Source organism: Lucilia sericata, unplaced genomic scaffold, assembly GCF_015586225.1.
Source record: "Lucilia sericata isolate MDLA Ls3-8-SP2 unplaced genomic scaffold, ASM1558622v1 Contig000256F_arrow, whole genome shotgun sequence".
NCBI lineage: Eukaryota > Metazoa > Arthropoda > Insecta > Diptera > Calliphoridae > Lucilia > Lucilia sericata.
Genome location: NW_023994282.1, coordinates 69680 through 92500, shown reverse-complemented (window position 1 = coordinate 92500; position 22821 = coordinate 69680). Strand labels below are relative to the sequence as shown.

Genomic DNA, 22821 nt, shown 5'->3' with positions numbered 1-22821 from the left:
TTTATAGATTTTGAAAATAATTTCAAAGTTTTTATAGAATTTTAAAGTATTTTCAATGTAGTTTTAAAATATAAGCTTAAAAAGTTAAAAATTGAATTGAAATTATAAAATTTCTTTAATAACTTTTTTTAAGAATTTTCTAAAGAATGTTAATAATAATTATTAACACGTAATTGACTTAATTGTTTATGTAATGAATTATAAATTAGAAATGTTATTAAGATTTTGCTTTAGAATTACGTGACTTTATGTAAATAATAAAAATTGGCAAATATTGTCGTTCTATAATTAATGTGATTTTTTTTATTTTTGAAGCAATTGCTAAAGAAATCATTGTTATTAAAACTTACAATACAATAATTGAGAAAATAATTAAACTTATAACCGTTTTATCTAATTTTATGATGACATTTATTTGAAGTAATTTGGTTTTAATAACAGTAAATAAATGATAATTTCAAGCAATTACATTTTTGAACGAATTATTTCTAGCAGCAAAAACTAAATTTTAAGGGTTTTTTTAATATCACAAGTTAAAAGGGAGTTCCATAATTATACATGATACTATGTTTTTATTATATATGTATGTCTTTAGGGTATTTTTGTCATTCTCAAAAGAAATTGCTAATGAAACCACCCTTATTATTTAAATAAATGAAAAACTATTTAAATATTGTTTTAATTTGTTTTAACCGTATATTTTCCAAAATAAAAGAGAATTTAAAATACCACTTCTTTGTCTTAAAAGTTAAATTTTGATATAAATTTTAACAATTCACCCCCCATACTCTCAATAGATGGTTAGTGATATCGTGATGGTTTAGGAATAACATAGGAACTAGTCGTTTTTAACGACTTTTGACAACAAGATACCAAGTTATACTTATTCAGTTACAAGACTAAGGTCCAGAAATAAACTACAAGGTTACTGTTAAAGACTGAAGTAGTTCCGTTCGCACCCTTTGTAGAATTAATTTTGTACTCTTTAATATAGAAATTAGAAAATCTGTTAAAAAAAAATCAAAGTATGTACCTCCCACATACAAAAAGTAAACATTTTGTAATCAAATTTCTTTTCTCTGCCTCTTATGGAATGTTTTCAATACAAATATAACCGGACAGTTATATGAATCAGTTCCAATTTAAAATTATTAAAATAAACAAAGATGTTTCCTACACAAAAAAGTCCCTTCAATCGGTCATATGTTTCCTTGGGTTTCATTTTTTACAACTATGAAGGTTAATAAATAACAAACAATAAAAAAAGCAGAAATAGGAAGTGATACTAAATCAATATTACATACATACTAAATTAAACCTATAGGGGTGGTGATAATTGGTGGTGGCAATGTCACGGGATGAACTTGTATGTATGCTGTTGTATCTAGCTAGCCCTTAGTATTAACAATAGTTTTTAATATATGTATATCAGCTGTTATTGATTGTGGTACATTTTGTATATTTAATACCAAGAATAGAGAATCATGAGTAATGGATAACACAAGATTTACAAAATAAATGGCCTAGATTTATAAATCCCAAGAAAAAAGTTCAAACATTAAGAACTATTGTGTTCTCTGTACTAAAAGAAAAAATAAATAAAACAAAACTGTATTTATTTTAGCAACATCTTCATGTACATGGTCAAGCCTTCTTGTATAATAAATATTTTTTCTTTATAAAACAATATGTACATAACTAAATAAATGATAAGACCATTGGCAAAAAAACAATAAACAAAACAGAAAACCTAAAAAATTCATCCACGTAGTTTTCTAAAGAAATGAATACAAAAACAAATCATTAAAATGTCACGTCATCTTTTGAAAGGAAAAATTACAAAAGAAAAAAATTGCAATTTAGAGAGTGTGTGTGTACGAGAGTTAGTGAGAGAGAGAAAAAAACAGAGAGTATGTTTGTAAAAGAAATGTTTGCTATTAATAATTTTTTAATTATTCTAGTAAATTAATTTAGTTGTTGTTTAAAATTTTATAACTTTTCATATTATACAATCATTTCAATGATAATTAATATATTATTATCTATAATCAAAACTTACCTAGTTATGATTGCGGTCACTTTCTTTATTAATATTGTTGTTTTTAACCAATATTATTTTTGCTAAAAATCGATTCAAGCTGTTTTCTTGGCCACAAATCTTTCGACACTTTATTAAACACTTTACACAATACCAGTTTTAATTAAAATATTTTTTTATTGGTTTGTAAAATTTTGGGCGTTTTTTATTTAGTTTTATTCTCAAAAAATAAATTTTATTCATGTGAACTTTTGTAATGTTAAGAAAATGAACACGGAACTAGCAAGAACTTCTTTCACATTTCTTCACAAGTAAAATTTTTTTTACAACTGAGAGAGGGAAATTTTGCTAGTTCTACTTTGGTTTAAAACATACTGGGTGATAGCACTTGGACAACGATTTGTGTAACGGTGAATAGTTGTGTCAAAGTCTGTATGTTGTTTTTGTTGCTTATTTATTTGTTTTATTTTGTGACAAGAGGAAATTTGACAGTTGTTTGTCATTAATGATATAGAAAATAATTTAAAATGACAACGTTACCATCTGGTAAATAACTCTTTATTTTAGAGATGTTATTCTTTTTAATAGCAGTGTTGTTGATATAGCGATTTTTAGGTTTAATTTAACGATTTTTAATATAATTTTAAGGAATTGTTATCGTTTTTTGTTTATCGATAGCTTGTTTTAAGTTAGTGGTTTTTAATAGGGTTCTATAAATCGACTTTCGAATAATCGAACAATCGACTTTTTGTCGAAAAAAGTCGAAAAGTCGAAGTCGACTATTTTGTTCCAAAAAAGTCGATAACTCGACTATCGTCTATGAAAAGACGACTTTGTAAATAAAAGTCGAAAAAAGTCGAAAAGTCGAAAAAAGTCGAAAAGTCGAAAAAAGTCGAAAAGTCGAAAAAAGTCGATAAGTCGAAAAAAGTCGAAGAAAGTCGAAAAAAAGTCGAAGAAGTCGGAAAAAGTCGAAAAGTCGAAAAAAGTCGAAAATAGTCGAAAATTTTAAAAAAAGTGGAAAAGAGGTCAAAAACTCTAAAATAGTCGGAAACACTCGAAAAAAGTAAAAAAAAGTCGAAAAAAAGTCGAAAAAAAGTCGAAATAAATCGAAAATAGTCAAAAAGTAAAAAATCGAAAAGTCGGAAAAAGTGGAAAAGTTGAAAAAAGTCGGAAAAAGTCGAAAAAAGTCGAAAAGTCGAAAAAAGTCGAAAAGTCGAAAAAAAGTCGAAAAAAGTCGGAAAAAGTCGAAAAAAAGTCGAAAAAAGTCGGAAAAGTCGAAAAGTCGACCATTTATAAAATACTAAAAGTCGAAAAGTCTAAAAGTCGACTTTTAAATAAATGAAAAGGTCGAAAAGTCGAAAAATCGACTTTTCATAAAATGGAAAAAGTCGAAAGGGTCGAAAAGTCGACTTTTAACTAAATGCAAAAAGTCGAAAAGTCGAAAAGTCGACTTTTCGTTTCAACTATAGAACCCTAGTTTTTAATTAAATTTTTAAATTCAAAATGGAATTTTAAATAAAATTTTCAAGTTATTAATTTTAAATATGTATATGTAAATAAATACTTAATTAAAGGTCTGCAAATGTGCAATGAAACAATTGTTATAAGTAACGTTGTTTATATACAAAACTACCAACCACTCAAATAAACAAAAAAAAACTTAAACTGAACAGAACTAGGACTGAAATAGAACTGAACTAGAACTGAACCAGAACTGAACCAGAACTGAACTATAACTGAACTAGAACTAAACTAGAACTGAACTAGAACTGAACTAGAGCTGAACTAGAACTGAACTAGAACTAAACTAGAACTAACCTAGAACTGAACTAGAACTGAACTAAGACTGAACTAGAACTGAACTCGAACTAGAACTGAACTCGAACTAGAACTGAGCTAGAACTGAACTAGATCTGAACTAGAACTGAACTAAAATAGAACAGAACTAGAACTGAAGTAGAACTAAACTAAATCGGAACTAGAACTAAACTACAGTTGAACTAGAGCTGAATAAAAACTGATCTAGAACTAATATGGAACTTAACTTAAACTGAACTAGAACTGTACTAGAATTGAACAAGAACTCAACTAGAACTGAACTACAACTGAAGTAGAACTAAACTAAAGTGAAACTAGAACTAAACTAGAGCTGAACAAGAACAGAACTAGAGCTGAATAAAACTAAAACTAATATGGAATTTAACTTGAGCTGAATTAAAACTGGAATTGAACTTAATTAGAATTGAACTAGAACTAAAAGAAATGAACTAGAACTGAATAAAAATTTAAAACAGAACTGGAACTTAACTTGAACTGAATTAGAAGTGAACTAAAACTAAAATAGAAGTGATCTAGAACTCATTTTTTGATCTTTTACCTTCTTGAAATAAATACAAGATTTTTTTTTAATTTATTTTAACATAAAACATTTTTATTTATGTAATGAATTTCTTTTTTAAAATGACTCATCTTTCATAGTTGTAAGTTGTATATAATATATTTTAATTTAATGTAAACTCGTTTTAAATTGTATCTGAGGATTGATTTTATAAAAATAAAATATCATTTAAAATGAAATAATTAAAACAAAAAAATGCAAAAAAATATATAATTGACCATCAAATGTTAAAATAAAAAAAAATCTCTTTACGTATTAAGTAATATAGAGTAAAAAAATTAAAGAAACACAAATCTTTGGTTAAAAATTACACTTAAACTAAAAGCTACCTTGGCAAATATGAAGTACTTGTTTTATAATTTAATAAGATTTTTTAAAGAAATTTTAATATTTAGTAAATTTCAGTACCCCAAGAGTTTGTAACTGTAATATTAAAAAATTAAATTATAATAAAAACTAATATAACATAATAAAATTTAAAAAAATTAATTAAAAATATTTCAATGACTTTTTTCTTTAGTTGCCTTACTACTTAATTGCACACAAAACTTTGTTTTTTTTTGGTTTTATTTGAATATTTATTTTCTAATAATTTAAAATTACTTTGGTTTTTTTAATTTTATTTAGTTAAAAATAAAATTTGTGTTGCACTGCTTTGGTTTGGAGATTTTTTGTTTGTTTTATAAATGTCTTTTTTGTTTGTTTGTTTGTTTGTTTGTTCATTTACTTATTTAAGTATAAATAGGGGGCAAGAATTTTTAAATTTTTTGTTCTTGGAGGGCAAGTATCTTAAGGTTTTTTATGTTTTTTTTTATCATTAAAGTTTAACTTATGAACTATGCTGGAAAAAATGAGTATTACATAACGAGATTCTATAGGTTTTGTTAAGTAAGTATTTTTTGTTGTTTTTAACATTGCGATGAAATGCCTTGTGTTATAGAGTTCTCTAAAACAATATGACATTCATCTAAAGGTTCTAATATCTGTATGAGAAATGTTAAAAGATTTTTACGTCTAAGAAAACTTTCCTCTTCGTACATTTCCTGTGTTACCTTACACAGGGCCATGGGACGTATCATGCGTGTTAGTAAATGTTCTCTGTGGAAAATAAAAACAAATATGAGATTGGAATTAAATAAAAGTTTCTTAGTTTTAATTATTACCTTAGACTTAGACATATTAGCAATTGAAATTTGCCATCTTTGCCTAAAGTATTGCCAACTTTAGTGATTTCATCCATTAGATGCACATAATAACGCCAAATGGCACATAGTTCTCTTCTCTGCAGGCTGTTGTGAGAATTTATGGAAGAGTCTAGACTAGAACCGGAATCATCCAACTGTTGTTGATCTTGCAACAAATATTGCTCAAATGTTTCTTTTATTTTGGCTGTTTAAATAAATTACATAAATTTACTTTTATTAAGCATAGTTAAAGCTAACGAAAACTTACTAAAATAATCCCATATATAAAGATTTCGACCAAAGAAACGTGTGGAACGAAAACCACAAAGAAATACATTTTCCAAACATTTCACTAGACCATCATCGCCACATAGTAAATTGGTAAAAGTGCCCACATCACGATCACGACTTGGTTTATAATGCCATTTGACTATAACATTAACACAATTACCCAATTTGTGTTGTATCTCCGATGGTGGTGGTAAATCTTGACTACGCTGAACACTGGGGCTACGAGTACGGGGTGGTGTATGACAGTTTTGCACCAATTCGGCATTTTTAACATTAGTAGAAACACGCTGGCCGACCAATAAGCGTTCTGTAGAGTCATCGTCGACTCCTTTGCCTAACCAACGTCCACAAGGGAATCTACAGAATAACAATTTAAAAGTTATCTTTTTTCTTAAGTTGCAAATATAAAATTTACTTGTATGTATGTCCAGTAACTTCATTACGCATTACTACATGTTCCACCAACCATTTGTTAGAAGCACCACTGTTGTCATGTCCTATACGCATGGTGGTTAATAGACCCAGATTTTTATACTAAAAGGAAAAAACTTGTAAAAACAGCTTTAAAAGTTATTGTAACAAACCACTTACATGAAATATAAATTCTAAAGATCCCTTCGGCACTGGTACCTTTTGGGTTTCATTTGAAGTGCCGGAAATTATAATCCATACATTACTGGAAGTATGATACGAACCATATTTACGCGAGGGAAAGATAACCACCCGATAAGGAAGTTCTACAAATATTTTGGGAAAATTTAACATTTCAGAAGTAAAGAATAGAAAATTTATGGCCAAACTCACTTGTTGTGGGATAGGTATTGGTGAAAGAATAATAATCAACTGTATTTAGTGTTAATAAATGATATAGAAATTGCTCTTTTTCTTCTTCGCATCTCAAGAAAGCCGAACGTTTATAGAGGGAACGCAATAGCGTATCATCCGATAGCAGAGTTCGAAAGTGTCTAGAAAGTAGTTTCTTCTCCAGCGACAGACGCACCCAGGCCCGGGTATAACCAATGTGTGTTTTTATATCTGCCATAGCCATAACATTTCTAGAAGAGAATATTTTAATTTTGAGTAAAACATGATTTCGAAAGTGAAAATTGGAAAAAAAGCTTTTTATTTAACAAAAAATTTTTCAGCTTTTTTAGGCTAAAATGTTTTTGTGAGTGAAAAGTCCATGTTTTTTCGAAAAAAAACTTTTTGGTAAAAAAGTTTAAAAAACTTTTTTGATGAAAAAGTTTAAAAAGCTTTTTTGATGAAAAAGTTAAAAAAGCTTTTCTTAATAATAAAGTTTAAAAAGTTTTTTTGCAAAAAAAAAAAAATTAAAAGGCTTTTTGGTAAAAAAGTTTAAAAAGCTTTTTGGTAAAAAAGTTTAAAAAGCTTTTTTTATGAAAAAGTTTAAAAAGCTTTTTGTATGAAAAAGTTTAAAAAGCTTTTTTTAATGATAAAGTTTAAAAACTTTTTTGATAAAAAATTAAAAAAAACTTTTTTTGATGAAATAGTTTTAAAAGCTTTTTTGATGAAAAATTTTAAAAAGCTTTTTTGCAAAAAATTTGAAGGAAAACTTTTTTTGATAAAAAATTGTAAAAGGCTTTTTTGCAAAAAAAAATTAAAGAAAGCTTTTTTAATGAAAAAGCATAGCTTTTAGGAAAAAAAACTCTATTAGGAGTTAAAAACACAAATTATAATAAGAAAAGAAAAACTTACTTAACATCAAATTCCAGCGACTCCGGCAATGGACATAACTGCTCAAGACCCACAAATTTATTACGATCTCTAGAACGGCTACGATTTGGACTAGGAGGATTATCAAAATCCGTTTGAAAAGTAGATAAATCTGCGAAAAAAAAAAAGACACAAATTTAAATTTCGACAACATTTCCTTACAACAGTTATTTGGCACTTACAGTCCATACGTTTACGCATAACATTCCAAGCTAAAGCTGGTGCTGCCACTGCATAACTGCTAGTTACACCCACTTTATTGCCGGATTTCGGAGAACCTCCAGAAGCATTTAAGTTAGGACTATTAGTTGAACTGGCATTGGAAGAGCGAGCATCTTGTAACTCTACATAAGCCTGTAAATGAGACCACAAAGCAGACTTGCCCTGTTTCGTCTGTAAACCGTGCGACCAAATTTTCTCTAATAAATCACATAGGGAAGCTATGAGAGTGTTCTCCTCAATGCCATCGTTTTTATTTAAACCTAAGGCCACGGCCTCAGTGCCCATTTTTTCCAATAACATGCGTTTAGTTTTACTTTTAATGTCCTGTAATAGAAAATTGTTTAGTATTTCGCAGTTTTTCTAATCAGTTTTATTATTAGGCTTGGCATTACCTTTAACAATCTTTCCACAAAGGTCCAATTTGCCTGGGCGATCAACGCCGGACTTAATTCGGTATTTGTTAAATTTGCCGATAAACGATTTAGTGCTATATTCGTTGTGGGTTTCTGATCGAAATTGATTTCTTTGGCTCGCCATTTATTGCCGTTTTTTACACGTCTCAAGCTATTACCTCTGTTAAAATAGAACAAAGGGAAGAGAAAAGAGAAAATTTTGTTGTTGTGTGGCACCTTGCATTTTGCTAATTTGGTATTTGTTGTTTTTTTTTTTTTATATGTATAAATATAAATAAAATTAATAAATAGTAGTACTACACAGTTACAAACTAATATTTTTATTTAATTTTACAAAAACTCATTTCTTATATTTCAAAATTACTTGTTTTAGTTTAAATCTACAGAGAAAACTTTAGCTTTTCCTTAGACACTTGTGAATAGCAACAGATAATAAGAAAACTTCTTTTGAATTCAAACAAACTTGAAAAGTTGTCATTTTGGTTTTGGTTTTTAAGAACTCACAGCATTTAGTCATTTTAACAAATCTCCTTTAAATTTTAATTAAAAACATAAATTTCAAAACTAAAATTAAATATTTTCAATAAAATATTATCAACAATATTTGTTAAAGAAAATGAAATTTTGTGAAATTAAATTTGTTAACAACAAAAACATGCTTAAACAATTTTTAAAACTAAACATTAATCTAATTGTATAATTGGTTTTCTAATACTCTAAATAGAAAAATAATACCATAATAAAACTTTTTTCTTTCATTTAAAAGGGCTTTAAAAATTTATTTTTTTTTTCGATTTTTTAACAAAAAACTTGTATGTAAAACTATTAAAGTGGAAGACAAAGAAAAAGTATTAAATAAATATTAAAAAAGAAAAACAATAGTCAACATTTATAATTCTTTTAAATAGATTTATAAAAAAAAATATCTTTACAATAATATATAGTAGTTTATATATAATAAATACATATATAAAATAAAAATAATATCAATACGTACATATGTAAGCTATTCATTAAATACACACACGTACGTACATAAATAAATACTAAACTAAATATTCGATACAATTAATTAATATCGTTTTTTTTTGTATGAATTTAGTTTAAGTTTGATTTTATCATTTTGTTTTCGTTTTCAGTGTAAATTACTAAGTTTAATATCAACAACAAAAATTTTTACTAAATAAAAAAATAATACAAACTAGTAGTAGTATTTGCTAAAAATGTGTGTATGGAAAACATTAGTTTTTTTTGCTAATTTGAGTATAAATCTTTTGTGAAGTACGAGAGATAATAAAATGAAATTGTATATAGTCTACCTCGAAGCACATTCTTGATTTAAAACACTTTTCTCAAGAATGGGAAAGCTGCGAAAGTAAGCTGCACGATTAGATAAAATTTCACTGGGTGGCGTTACTTCAATGTCCACACAGCTAAGACGTTTTTCGAAAACTTGTTGGGCTTCTTGACTAACAACGCAAGGCTCGTAGCTGGTGGCACAAATCATATTCTCACCATGACGTTTCCTATGGAATAAAAAATGTGTAGGAAGTTCAAAAAAATACCTTTTTAAAGTTTAGTATATACTATAGACTAGACTAAAGACTGGACAATAGTCTAGTCTATATTCTAGTCTATAGTCTAGTCTATAGTCTAGTCTATAGTCTAGTATATAGTCTAGTCTATAGTCTAGTCTATAGTCTAGTCTATAGTCTAGTCTATAGTCTAGTCTATAGTCTAGTCTATAGTCTAGTCTATAGTCTAGTCTATAGTCTAGTCTATAGTCTAGTCTATAGTCTAGTCTATAGTCTAGTCTATAGTCTAGTCTATAGTCTAGTCTATAGTCTAGTCTATAGTCTAGTCTATAGTCTAGTCTATAGTCTAGTCTATAGTCTAGTCTATAGTCTAGTCTATAGTCTAGTCTATAGTCTAGTCTATAGTCTAGTCTATAGTCTAGTCTATAGTCTAGTCTATAGTCTAGTCTATAGTCTAGTCTATAGTCTAGTCTATAGTCTAGTCTATAGTCTAGTCTATAGTCTAGTCTATAGTCTAGTCTATAGTCTAGTCTATAGTCTAGTCTATAGTCTAGTCTATAGTCTAGTCTATAGTCTAGTCTATAGTCTAGTCTATAGTCTAGTCTATAGTCTAGTCTATAGTCTAGTCTATAGTCTAGTCTATAGTCTAGTCTATAGTCTAGTCTATAGTCTAGTCTATAGTCTAGTCTATAGTCTAGTCTATAGTCTAGTCTATAGTCTAGTCTATAGTCTAGTCTATAGTCTAGTCTATAGTCTAGTCTATAGTCTAGTCTATAGTCTAGTCTATAGTCTAGTCTATAGTCTAGTCTATAGTCTAGTCTATAGTCTAGTCTATAGTCTAGTCTATAGTCTAGTCTATAGTCTAGTCTATAGTCTAGTCTATAGTCTAGTCTATAGTCTAGTCTATAGTCTAGTCTATAGTCTAGTCTATAGTCTAGTCCATAGTCTAGTCTATAGTCTAGTCTAGTCTATAGTCTAGTCTATAGTCTAGTCTATAGTCTAGTCTATAGTCTAGTCTAGTCTATAGTCTAGTCTAGTCTATAGTCTATAGTCTAGTCTAGTCTATAGTCTAGTCTATAGTCTAGTCTATAGTCTAGTCTATAGTCTAGTCTATAGTCTAGTCTACAGTCTAGTCTATAGTCTAGTCTATAGTCTAGTCTATAGTCTAGTCTATAGTCTAGTCTATAGTCTAGTCTATAGTCTAGTCTATAGTCTAGTCTATAGTCTAGTCTAGTCTATAGTCTAGTCTATAGTCTAGTCTATAGTCTAGTCTATAGTCTAGTCTATAGTCTAGTCTATAGTCTAGTCTATAGTATAGTCTATAGTCTAGTCTATAGTCTAGTCTATAGTCTAGTCTATAGTCTAGTCTATAGTCTAGTCTATAGTCTTGTCTATAGTCTAGTCTATAGTCTAGTCTATAGTCTAGTCTATAGTCTGGTCTATAGTCTAGTCTATAGTCTAGTCTATAGTCTAGCCTATAGTCTAGTAGTTAGTCTAGTCTATAGTCTAGTCTATAGTCTAGTCTATAGTCTAGTATAGTCTAGTCTATAGTCTAGTATAGTCTAGTCTATAGTCTAGTATAGTCTAGTCTAAGTCTAGTCTATAGTCTAGTCATAGTCTAGTCTATAGTCTAGTCTATAGTCTAGTCTATAGTCTAGTCTATAGTCTAGTCTTTAGTCTAGTCTATAGTAGTCTATAGTCTAGTCTTTAGTCTAGTCTATAGTCTAGTCTATAGTCTAGTCTATAGTCTAGTCTATAGTCTAGTCTATAGTCTAGTCTATAGTCTAGTCTATAGTCTAGTCTATAGTCTAGTCTATAGTCTAGTCTATAGTCTAGTCTATAGTCTAGTCTATAGTCTAGTCTATAGTCTAGTCTATAGTCTAGTCTATAGTCTAGTCTATAGTCTAGTCTAGTCTAGTCTATAGTCTAGTCTATAGTCTAGTCTATAGTCTAGTCTATAGTCTAGTCTATAGTCTAGTCTATAGTCTAGTCTATAGTCTAGTCTATAGTCTAGTCTATAGTCTAGTCTATAGTCTAGTCTATAGTCTAGTCTATAGTCTAGTCTATAGTCTAGTCTATAGTCTAGTCTATAGTCTAGTCTATAGTCTAGTCTATAGTCTAGTCTATAGTCTAGTCTATAGTCTAGTCTATAGTCTAGTCTATAGTCTAGTCTATAGTCTAGTCTATAGTCTAGTCTATAGTCTAGTCTATAGTCTAGTCTATAGTCTAGTCTATAGTCTAGTCTATAGTAGTCTAGTATAGTCTAGTCTCTAGTCTATAGTCTAGTCTATAGTCTAGTCTATAGTCTAGTCTATAGTCTAGTCTATAGTCTAGTCTATAGTCTAGTCTATAGTCTAGTCTATAGTCTAGTCTATAGTCTAGTCTATAGTCTAGTCTATAGTCTAGTCTATAGTCTAGTCTATAGTCTAGTCTATAGTCTAGTCTATAGTCTAGTCTATAGTCTAGTCTATAGTCTAGTCTATAGTCTAGTCTATAGTCTAGTCTATAGTCTAGTCTATAGTCTAGTCTATAGTCTAGTCTATAGTCTAGTCTATAGTCTAGTCTATAGTCTAGTCTATAGTCTAGTCTATAGTCTAGTCTATAGTCTAGTCTATAGTCTAGTCTATAGTCTAGTCTATAGTCTAGTCTATAGTCTAGTCTATAGTCTAGTCTATAGTCTAGTCTATAGTCTAGTCTATAGTCTAGTCTATAGTCTAGTCTATAGTCTAGTCTATAGTCTAGTCTATAGTCTAGTCTATAGTCTAGTCTATAGTCTAGTCTATAGTCTAGTCTATAGTCTAGTCTATAGTCTAGTCTATAGTCTAGTCTATAGTCTAGTCTATAGTCTAGTCTATAGTCTAGTCTATAGTCTAGTCTAGTCTAGTCTATAGTCTAGTCTGTAGTCTAGTCTATAGTCTAGTCTATAGTCTAGTCTATAGTCTAGTCTATAGTCTAGTCTATAGTCTAGTCTATAGTCTAGTCTATAGTCTAGTCTATAGTCTAGTCCATATTTCTATTATAAAATTGACACGAACAAACGGACAAAAGTGATTCAGTGAGTGATGACATTAAAAGCAATATTTCTAAAGATAAACACTTACCTCAACAGTTTAACTCGTTGATCGAAAGTTTTAAATTAGATTCGGGTTCCTTATCCCATACGGAGAGTATTTTATTATCTACTAAAGTAGCAAACATTTGAGATTCTAAAAATTGTGACAAAAACGGTCTATGATGTTCGGGTTGATCGGATAGAAATGATGATTTATCAAAATTCTGCAAGGTCTCACGATTACTTAACCATTCATCTCTATCCTGATTAGGATAGATGACAAAAAATTCATAAGCGAAAAACATGTGTACAAAACGATTGAGGAAAATCTCTCGTAGTGCATTGTTAATGCGTAAATCTTGATAATATTGTTCTTCGGGTGTTAGCTTTGGTGTTGCCTTAATCTCTTTACCCCTGGCTCTAGTGGGAGACATGCTAGCCGTGGCTACAGTCGCTGTAGCATCAACACAATCACCTCCTCCTACTGGTGATGAGGTGCGTACACCTTTACGCCGAAGGAAGTCCGCTATACGCGGTACATGATCAATTTTAGAGGGGTGAGCCACTAAAGGCTGATAATGTAAATTACTATGAGAACTACCATCAGGAGATGAGCCTAAAGTATAAACTGTTTCTTGTAATTGTTGAAAGCGTTCTTTGCTACGTCTTGCTGCCTGTAAACCACTGGGCAAAGTACAGCTGCTAATCATAACGTCATGATCACGTGATGCATAGCCATTCCTAATATTAGGTTCATGCAAACGATCACGTTCTATTTCAAATTTATCCAAAACTGATATAATTTCAGCCATAAAATCGATTTTATGTGGAAATACAGGAAGTTCTTCGGGTAATTGTATAATTTTCTTATCGATGTCTACAAACAGAGGGTAGCTTCAGAGCCAATCTTATTGGCAGCCTCACAATCAGCATGCAGACCCATAACAAAGGGAACAGGAGCGTCGAGGAAATGATGTAAAGCGGCTGGTAAAATGGGGGCATAGACATGAGGCCACACAAAGGGGAATAGTATAGAAGTAATACATTCACCTACTATCATTAATTTTTGGTAATCTAGAAAGGAAAGATGATTTTATTTTAATAAAAAATAATGTGAATATATAAATTTATTTTCTAACTCACCATTTGAACGTAAAAGTACTTGATTTTCTAGCAAAACGCAAGTTAATAATTGTATAACACACTCCACACCCAAATAGGTGAATAGCAGACGTAAGGGAAAATCTAATAAGGGTAATTCGGAGCGCGTATCTGGCCTCTGTAATGTTAATGCTAATGCTGGCAAATGGGCTTCTAAGGGTGGCAAGTAAATTCGTATAGATTTGCCTGGCTGAGGTAGCATTACTTCGTAGAGTATATTATAAACATAAGATTCGAGACTAATGCCTGGACCGGGTTGACGCGGAAGACATCTGGTAATTTTAAAATATTATTAAAAATTTAAATTTTCTTTTCTTAATGTAATTTTTCAGGTTTACCTATATAAATTTGTTAGAAATATTTCGGCTGCATATGCATAGGGTATTTGACATATTAATGTAATACTTTTGGCAACATAGAGTTTATCCTTAGTGATGTCATAGTAACTTTGTGCTGACTGTGGTGCTTGACCAGCCACTTTAAAATGTCGTGGCAAAGAACGACTGACAGGACTGTCCTTAATGCGTGTTAATGAATGTGTTTGTTGGCCATTAGAGAGTTCGGTTATAAACATGGACTGTTAAAGTTAAAATATGAATAATTATTTTTATTAATAAACTATAGTTTATAGTATTTCGTTTTTATTATTTAGGGTGCTGTTAATGTTATAATTATTACCTGTAATGTATGCATGGCACTGCATATATTACGATTACGTATTTCTTCATAGAATACTAAACTAAAACCATAACAACGTTTGCCATCTTCTCGAGTCGTTGCAAATGAATGAAATTTTGGTTCAATATTATGTTTTTGTGTGCGAAATCTCAAGCCTTGTGGTAAAGATAGCTGGAAATATAGACACAAATTTTAAGTATTTAAATTAAAAAAGAGTTGATTTGAAAAATATTTAAAAAAATGTTTTGAACTTAAATTAATAGCAATTTATCACAATTTGTAAATTCAAAATGAAAAAATTTAAAGAATTATCGAACATATCTTAAAAATCGCCTATTCCGAAATATACCAAAATTCATGCTTTATACCCTAGTCTGTATACCCTAATCTAGTCTATCTTCTAGTCTATAGTCTAGTCTATCTCCTAGTCTATAGTCTAGTCTATCGTTTAGTCTATAGTCTAGTCTATCGTTTAGTCTATAGTCTAGTCTATCTTTTAGTCTATAGTCTAGTCTATAGTATAGTCTAGTCTATAGTATAGTCTAGTCTATAGTATAGTCTAGTCCATAGTGTAGTCTAGTCTATAGTATAGTCTAGTCTATAGTATAGTCTAGTCTATAGTATAGTCTAGTCCATAGTGTAGTCTAGTCTATAGTATAGTCTAGTCTAGTCTATAGTATAGTCCATAGTCTAGTCTATAGTCTAGTCTATAGTCTAGTCTATAGTCTAGTCTATAGTCTAGTCTATAGTCTAGTCTATAGTCTAGTCTATAGTCTAGTCTATAGTCTAGTCTATAGTCTAGTCTATAGTCTAGTCTATAGTCTAGTCTATAGTCTAGTCTATAGTCTAGTCTATAGTCTAGTCTATAGTCTAGTCTATAGTCTAGTCTATAGTCTAGTCTATAGTCTAGTCTATAGTCTAGTCTATAGTCTAGTCTATAGTCTAGTCTATAGTCTAGTCTATAGTCTAGTCTATAGTCTAGTCTATAGTCTAGTCTATAGTCTAGTCTATAGTCTAGTATATAGTCTAGTCTATAGTCTAGTCTATAGTCTAGTCTATAGTCTAGTCTATAGTCTAGTCTATAGTCTAGTCTATAGTCTAGTCTATAGTCTAGTCTATAGTCTAGTCTATAGTCTAGTCTATAGTCTAGTCTATAGTCTAGTCTATAGTCTAGTCTATAGTCTAGTCTATAGTCTAGTCTATAGTCTAGTCTATAGTCTAGTCTATAGTCTAGTCTATAGTCTAGTCTATAGTCTAGTCTATAGTCTAGTCTATAGTCTAGTCTATAGTCTAGTCTATAGTCTAGTCTATAGTCTAGTCTATAGTCTAGTCTGTAGTCTAGTCTATAGTCTAGTCTATAGTCTAGTCTATAGTCTAGTCTATAGTCTAGTCTATAGTCTAGTCTATAGTCTAGTCTATAGTCTAGTCTATAGTCTAGTCTATAGTCTAGTCTATAGTCTAGTCTATAGTCTAGTCTATAGTCTAGTCTATAGTCTAGTCTATAGTCTAGTCTATAGTCTAGTCTATAGTCTAGTCTATAGTCTAGTCTATAGTCTAGTCTATAGTCTAGTCTATAGTCTAGTCTATAGTCTAGTCTATAGTCTAGTCTATAGTCTAGTCTATAGTCTAGTCTATAGTCTAGTCTATAGTCTAGTCTATAGTCTAGTCTATAGTCTAGTCTATAGTCTAGTCTATAGTCTAGTCTATAGTCTAGTCTATAGTCTAGTCTATAGTCTAGTCTATAGTCTAGTATATAGTCTAGTCTATAGTCTAGTCTATAGTCTAGTCTATAGTCTAGTCTATAGTCTAGTCTATAGTCTAGTCTATAGTCTAGTCTATAGTCTAGTCTATAGTCTAGTCTATAGTCTGTCTATAGTCTAGTCTATAGTCTAGTCTATAGTCTAGTCTATAGTCTAGTCTATAGTCTAGTCTATAGTTAGTCTATAGTCTAGTCTAGTCTAGTCTATAGTCTAGTCTATAGTCTAGTCTATAGTCTAGTCTATAGTCTAGTCTATAGTCTAGTCTATAGTCTAGTCTATAGTCTAGTCTATAGTTAGTCTATAGTCTAGTCTATAGTCTAGTCTATAGTCTAGTCTATAGTCTAGTCTATAGTCTAGTCTATAGTCTAGTCTATAGTCTAGTCTATAGTCTAGTCATAGTCTAGTCTATAGTCTAGTCTATAGTCTAGTCTATAGTCTAGTCTATAGTCGTCTAGTTCTCTAGTCTAGTCTATAGTCTAGTCTATAGTCTAGTCTATAGTCTAGTCTATAGTCTAGTCTTAGTCTAGTCTATAGTCTAGTCTATAGTCTAGTCTATAGTCTAGTCTATAGTCTAGTCATAGTCTAGTCTATAGTCTAGTCTATAGTCTAGTCTATAGTCTAGTCTATAGTCTAGTCTATAGTCTAGTCTATAGTCTAGTCTATAGTCTAGTCTATAGTCTAGTCTATAGTCTAGTCTATAGTCTAGTCTATAGTCTAGTCTATAGTCTAGTCTATAGTCTAGTCTATAGTCTAGTCTATAGTCTAGTCTATAGTCTAGTCTTTAGTCTAGTCTATAGTCTAGTCTATAGTCTAGTCTATAGTCTAGTCTATAGTCTAGTCTATAGTCTAGTCTATAGTCTAGTCTATAGTCTAGTCTATAGTCTAGTCTATAGTCTAGTCTATAGTCTAGTCTATAGTCTAGTCTATAGTCTAGTCTATAGTCTAGTCTATAGTCTAGTCTATAGTCTAGTCTATAGTCTAGTCTATAGTATAGTCTATACTCTAGTCTATAGTCTAGTCTATAGTATAGTCTATACTCTAGTCTATACTCTAGTCTATAGTCTAGTATATAGTCTAGTCCATAGTCTAGTCTATAGTCTAGTGGAGTGGAGAGGTTATTATGCGTTTGTGCTGATGTGAATAAAGTATAAAAATCGGCTGAGAATCACTTTATGAGTCCCCTTGATCTGATGATCAGAATTCACTTACTATAAACACTAATATCACTATGAAATTCTGCATATATAACTTTAATATAGACTTAAAACCTTCTACCAAAATTTTTAAGGATAGGCCCATATTAACCCCCTGCCCCCATATAACCCCTTTCTAGGAAATCTATTTTTTCAACAAATTGTTAAAATATTAAAATAAAAATAAAATTAAATGCATCCAAATTTCTTTAAAAGTTAAATTTTCTGAAAATATATTGAAATTAATAAAATCTTTTAAGGCCCATATTAACCCCCTGCCCCCATATAACCCCTTTCTAGGAAATCTATTTTTTCAACAAATTGTTAAAATATTAAAATAAAAATAAAATTAAATGCATCCAAATTTCTTTAAAAGTTAAATTTTCTGAAAATATATTGAAATTAATAAAATCTTTTAAGGCCCATATTAACCCCCTGCCCCCATATAACCCCTTTCTAGGAAATCTATTTTTTCAACAAATTGTTAAAATATTAAAGTAAAAATCAAATTAAATGCATCCAAATTTCTTTAAAAGTTAAATTTTCTGAAAATATATTGAAATTAATAAAATTTTTTAAGGATTGTGATCACTAGCTTAATTTATTGTAAGGATTAAATAGAAAGACAGGCTGAAGGATAAACATCACAAAATCTTAAAAAAAGTGAAGTTGAATAATTCACAATTGTCTACACACATATATTTACCAACTTATTATTACTATCACTGTTTAATAGATCTCATAAAAACCCAATATGTAGTCATAATAAAATAAAACAATAAATAACTATAAAAAAAGATTCTTAGATAACAAACTTCAAAGTATTTCTTTATAGTATTTTCAGTGTGTGTATTTACGAAAATGTTTAACATAAACAAGAAGTGAAATCAACAAAAAAAATCACTGAAATACTCTTATACTCAATCAAAACAGTTGAAATCAAAGTGATAAGTTTGTGTTTAAAACTGTGATTACATTCTAAAACCAGATAGAATATGTAAAGAGGAAATATAAAATCTTGTTGGAGATAAGAAACATGATTTTATTTGTAAAATTTATTAAAAAAAAATCTTTAAAATATGAAGAAGTTTGAAAATAGTAGTAGAATAATTAATTTTAAAAACAATTCAATTGTTATTGGAACATTTAAAAGCCTATTTAAAGTCGATCTATAAAACTGTTTTCTAATAAAAAAAAAGTAAAAAGTAGTTAATGTCATTGTAACTTTGTATTCAAAGCTCAAAGTTTTCAGCGTTTAAGACACTTAGTACAAGAATTAGGGTTTAACTTTTTAAAGAATAATTTCAGTTATATTTTACATTTTGGTTTTTATATTTTGTACTTTTTCTCAACAACGTTTTTTTTTATATTTTACAAAAATGTGTTTTAAAAGAATGTGTTGTACATAAAATATAATAACACAGGCCAACAAATTTTTAACTCAGACACCATTTTGACCTAAGAATATATATTCATCACATAGAGATATCACAAAACGGTAGTTTTGTTTGATATATACAGAATCCAGCTCAATGCTCTTGTCTCAGGGTTTTGACTTTTTTCAAATTTTGTTGGTCTGTGTAATATAAATAACAAAATTATATACACAAAAATTAAGTGGTAACCAGCCACCACCAGTCATGCAAAAAATTTATTTATAAATATATAAGATATATAAAAGTACTTTAGCAATAATTTTATTAAACATATACAATGTACTTCTACATTATGATTATAAACCTACAAATGAACAGACAGTTACGAACAATAGAGTAGGCTATTAGCGAAAAAAATGCAATTTTCTAAAATTGATCTTATAAGAGAGCCAGATTTGTAAGAGATAATAATTTTAACAATATATATTTGTAAAGCAAACAAGTCATACTCGGAAAATTCAGACAAAACTTAATTCCTCAGTTATAGTTGAACTGTTATAGCAAAATTTCAGAAAATATCAATTAAATCTTCTACTACATTTGTCTACACTACTGTATTTACCCCATCGGCATCGAAAAATACAAAAATAAAAAAAAATTTCACTTTCTATACATGTGTAGAGTATCTGTCTGAATATACAACTCAATACTTTAATTTAAAATACAAAAGCAAGGCTACCAACGAATCCAATGTATAATAATAATAGCAGACAGTTATATATGGGAGAATAAATTTATTATTATTGCTGCTGCCACTGCTATTGCTGTAGCGTTTTTATTTTTTTAATTGAACTCAATTGATCATCTTAAAGTTGTAAATGAAATTTTTTATGATACTGATGACGACGAAGATGATGATGATACACATACATTCTACATTATGTTATTTAATTAGAATTAAAACAATGCTTGTCTTTGTTGCAAGTTTTTACTGGGAAAATGTATGCATCTAATTATATTGTCTTAAGAGCTTTTTTCTTTTGTTGTCTAATTAAATTTATATTGAAAAGGGGTGCTTGGCGTGCATTTGTATTTATAAAAAACTATGTAGTTAAACCTAGTCTGCTGGACAAAAAATTTGTTTATGTTGTTTAACATTTTTTTATTATGTTAAAAAAAAAATTAAGAAAATTCAAATTTTCCCTCTTATCTTTCAATTAACTAAATCCTTCCTTATTTTATATGAAAAATTTCTAGATGAAGCTTTTAAATGTAGCAGTTATATATACGATTTCAAATAAATTACTTACCATACATATACCATGAGAATCAAATGGATTCCATGGTACATTTTCGGGATAATGGGCCAAGGGTTTGCTTTTATAAGCACGATCCAAGGGAGAGCAATGCAAGTTATCACCTAAAAAAAAACATGTAAAGAAATATATAAAAAACAAGCTAAAATAATAAAAATTAGTTTTAATGTTTTAGAACTCGATTTAATGTTATATTTTATGTTAAAACTAATGACCTAATGGTGATCTTATATAGGAAACCATTTCCTATAAAGATTAAACATTATTTTGCCTTTACTCTCTGCACACAATTTACATGGACAGACGGGCAGACAGACAGACATGGCTCTTAGATTAAGCAAGTTGTTCAGATTCGATTTTCGAGAACTTTTATTAAAACTAAACAAACTTATCTTATATCTATCAACTTACCGGCAAAACGATCAGGTTCTAAACCCGTATCCAAATCTAAACCACATATAACAAAATAATCCGCAAAACGTGAAAACTGAGGATCACAATCACGTTTTAATTGACGCAATTCCGCAGAACCAGGATCGCCACCGGGCGGTGATGTAGGTGAAGCCGATGACAAGGAACTTGGAGAAGTTGGATTACCCGAATCATTTGTAAAACTTTGGCTGGAAATTGAAGAATTTGCCATATCTAGTGTGTGCTGCTGCTGCTGCTGTTGTCCATTGTTACAACCGCTGCTATTGCTAGTAGTCTTAAGCTTTCGCATTACAACAAAAGGTCTAGTATTATTGCTGTTCACGGAGACATTGTTGGTGTTTACAACACCAGTTGTATTGTGTCTATCGCCATCGTGTTGTTGTTTTTTAGTAGGTAACGTCGCTTGATTATCAATTGTTGACGTGGATGCTGGTGTTGTTGTTGTTGCTGTTGAAGTTTTAATGGTTTCATTTAATGTTAAACATTTTCCCATTCGTTTGCCTACATGATCCGTAGACATGTTTTGTTCAACAATTTTTTCTTTACAAAATTAATTTCAATTAAGACCCACAGTGAGACTAGATTTTTACTTTTTTGTTTTTTTTTTCTTTTCTTTCTTTTGCTAATGGGGTTGAACTCTCTTCAAGGACACAATAAGAATTTTCTTCTATTTTTTCGTTAGACAATCACAATTTTATTTATTTTCATTATATTTCCAATTGGAATTGTAATATTTATTTGTTTTATTTTTATTAAATATAAATTCGCTATTATTAAATTAACAAATCAAAAATTTCTCTTTTGCATAAACTCTTTTTATGAAATTTGTGTCTATTATGTTTTTGTTTGCTTTTACGATTTTCTTTCACTCTTCATCATTTCTATGATGTTTGCGAAATCAGTGCACAATTTTTTTTGTACAGAGGAGAAAATTTATCTATTCATGTTTTTCCAACTTTTTCTATTAGCTTTTTTTCACTATTTATTCTCTGTACTCAATAAGTCTAATTGTAGTATTTTTAATATATGCATTTTCTTTCAATTTATCGTAATTTTATACAAGATTTCAATCAATTTTATTAATTAAACAAAAAAATCTTTACACAAAACTTCTCACTGCACCAATTTAATCAAAGCAACAGCGTTGTAACACTGAGGAGTAAAAAACATGAATACATTTGTATCAGGGCTGCAGAAATGGGTATTAAAAAAGGTTGAATGAATTAGGGAGAGCAGTATATCATACAATTTTTTCAATTTTTCTACAAAAAATACCTCACTTGATATTTTTTAATTATTAAATGGAAATTATCAAGATAAAAAGCACAGATTTGATTTGAAAGTTTATTTTGCTATAAACCAAGATCCCTAAATCAGAGTTTCAAAAGTAATTAAAATCTGATTTGTTTTGCTACATACGGACATAGTTATTGTTACAAACGTACAATAAATCTAAGTTCACTATATCGTAGTACTCCAGCAAATTGTACTTCTTTATCTTTTTATCAATAATATTTCAAATTTGACTATTTTCTTTCAATTCACTCCAGAGTCAAGAAGATATCAAAAAGCGATCAATCTCAACAAAAGTCTTTTGACTTTACGATATTAAAAATGTTCCAAAGGTTGATAAATTTAAAATTGTAGAAAGTCGAAAAAATCTACATTTTTTAAATTATAAAAGGTTGGAAAATTGAAAATTTCTTGTCTAAATTTAATCTGCTCAATCTAAAGTGGTAGCACCTAATAAATCGCTAGAATATTCCTTAACAGTTGTAACACTGCTTCACCCGCTAAAATAGTTGCAAAACCATCAAAAACTCACATGAAAATAGCTAAATTGTCATCACTGTATGCCGAAAAAGCACACTAAAAAAATGGCGTTATTTGCAACTCTCTTCGGCCTAGCCGCCGAACAAAATGTCAAAGCCGCCGCCGCCGAAAATTTTTCAGCTTAATACGGCTTAAAAATTTCGCCATATTTTGTCCACATTACAGACCACTTTCGCTAAATTTATGGAATTTTACAATATAAAATTAA

General features: G+C 29.5%; 2 protein-coding genes across 2 annotated transcripts in view; both read right to left on the bottom strand.

Moving 5' to 3' along the window:
* LOC119602840 (choline-phosphate cytidylyltransferase A) overlaps nt 1-2369 on the bottom strand; it is a 25208-nt gene extending 22839 nt beyond the window's left edge. Inside the window, exon 1 of the mRNA XM_037954605.1 lies at nt 2060-2369. The gene's annotated coding sequence lies outside the window, so the exon portion shown is untranslated. The remainder of the gene's footprint in view (nt 1-2059) is intronic.
* Nucleotides 2370-5191: 2822 nt separating this feature from the next.
* Nucleotides 5192-21928, bottom strand: LOC119602833 (DENN domain-containing protein 5B). Its single transcript, XM_037954591.1, is given in 18 exon segments — nt 5192-5534; nt 5600-5825; nt 5889-6268; nt 6327-6445; nt 6503-6648; nt 6716-6966; nt 7625-7754; nt 7825-8188; nt 8257-8437; nt 9597-9803; nt 12914-12941; nt 12944-13747; nt 13750-13938; nt 14008-14297; nt 14364-14602; nt 14704-14874; nt 20343-20452; nt 20760-21928. Coding segments are annotated over 18 exon segments (4566 nt in total). The 5' UTR covers nt 21301-21928; the 3' UTR covers nt 5192-5344.
* Between the last annotated feature and the right edge of the window lie 893 nt (nt 21929-22821).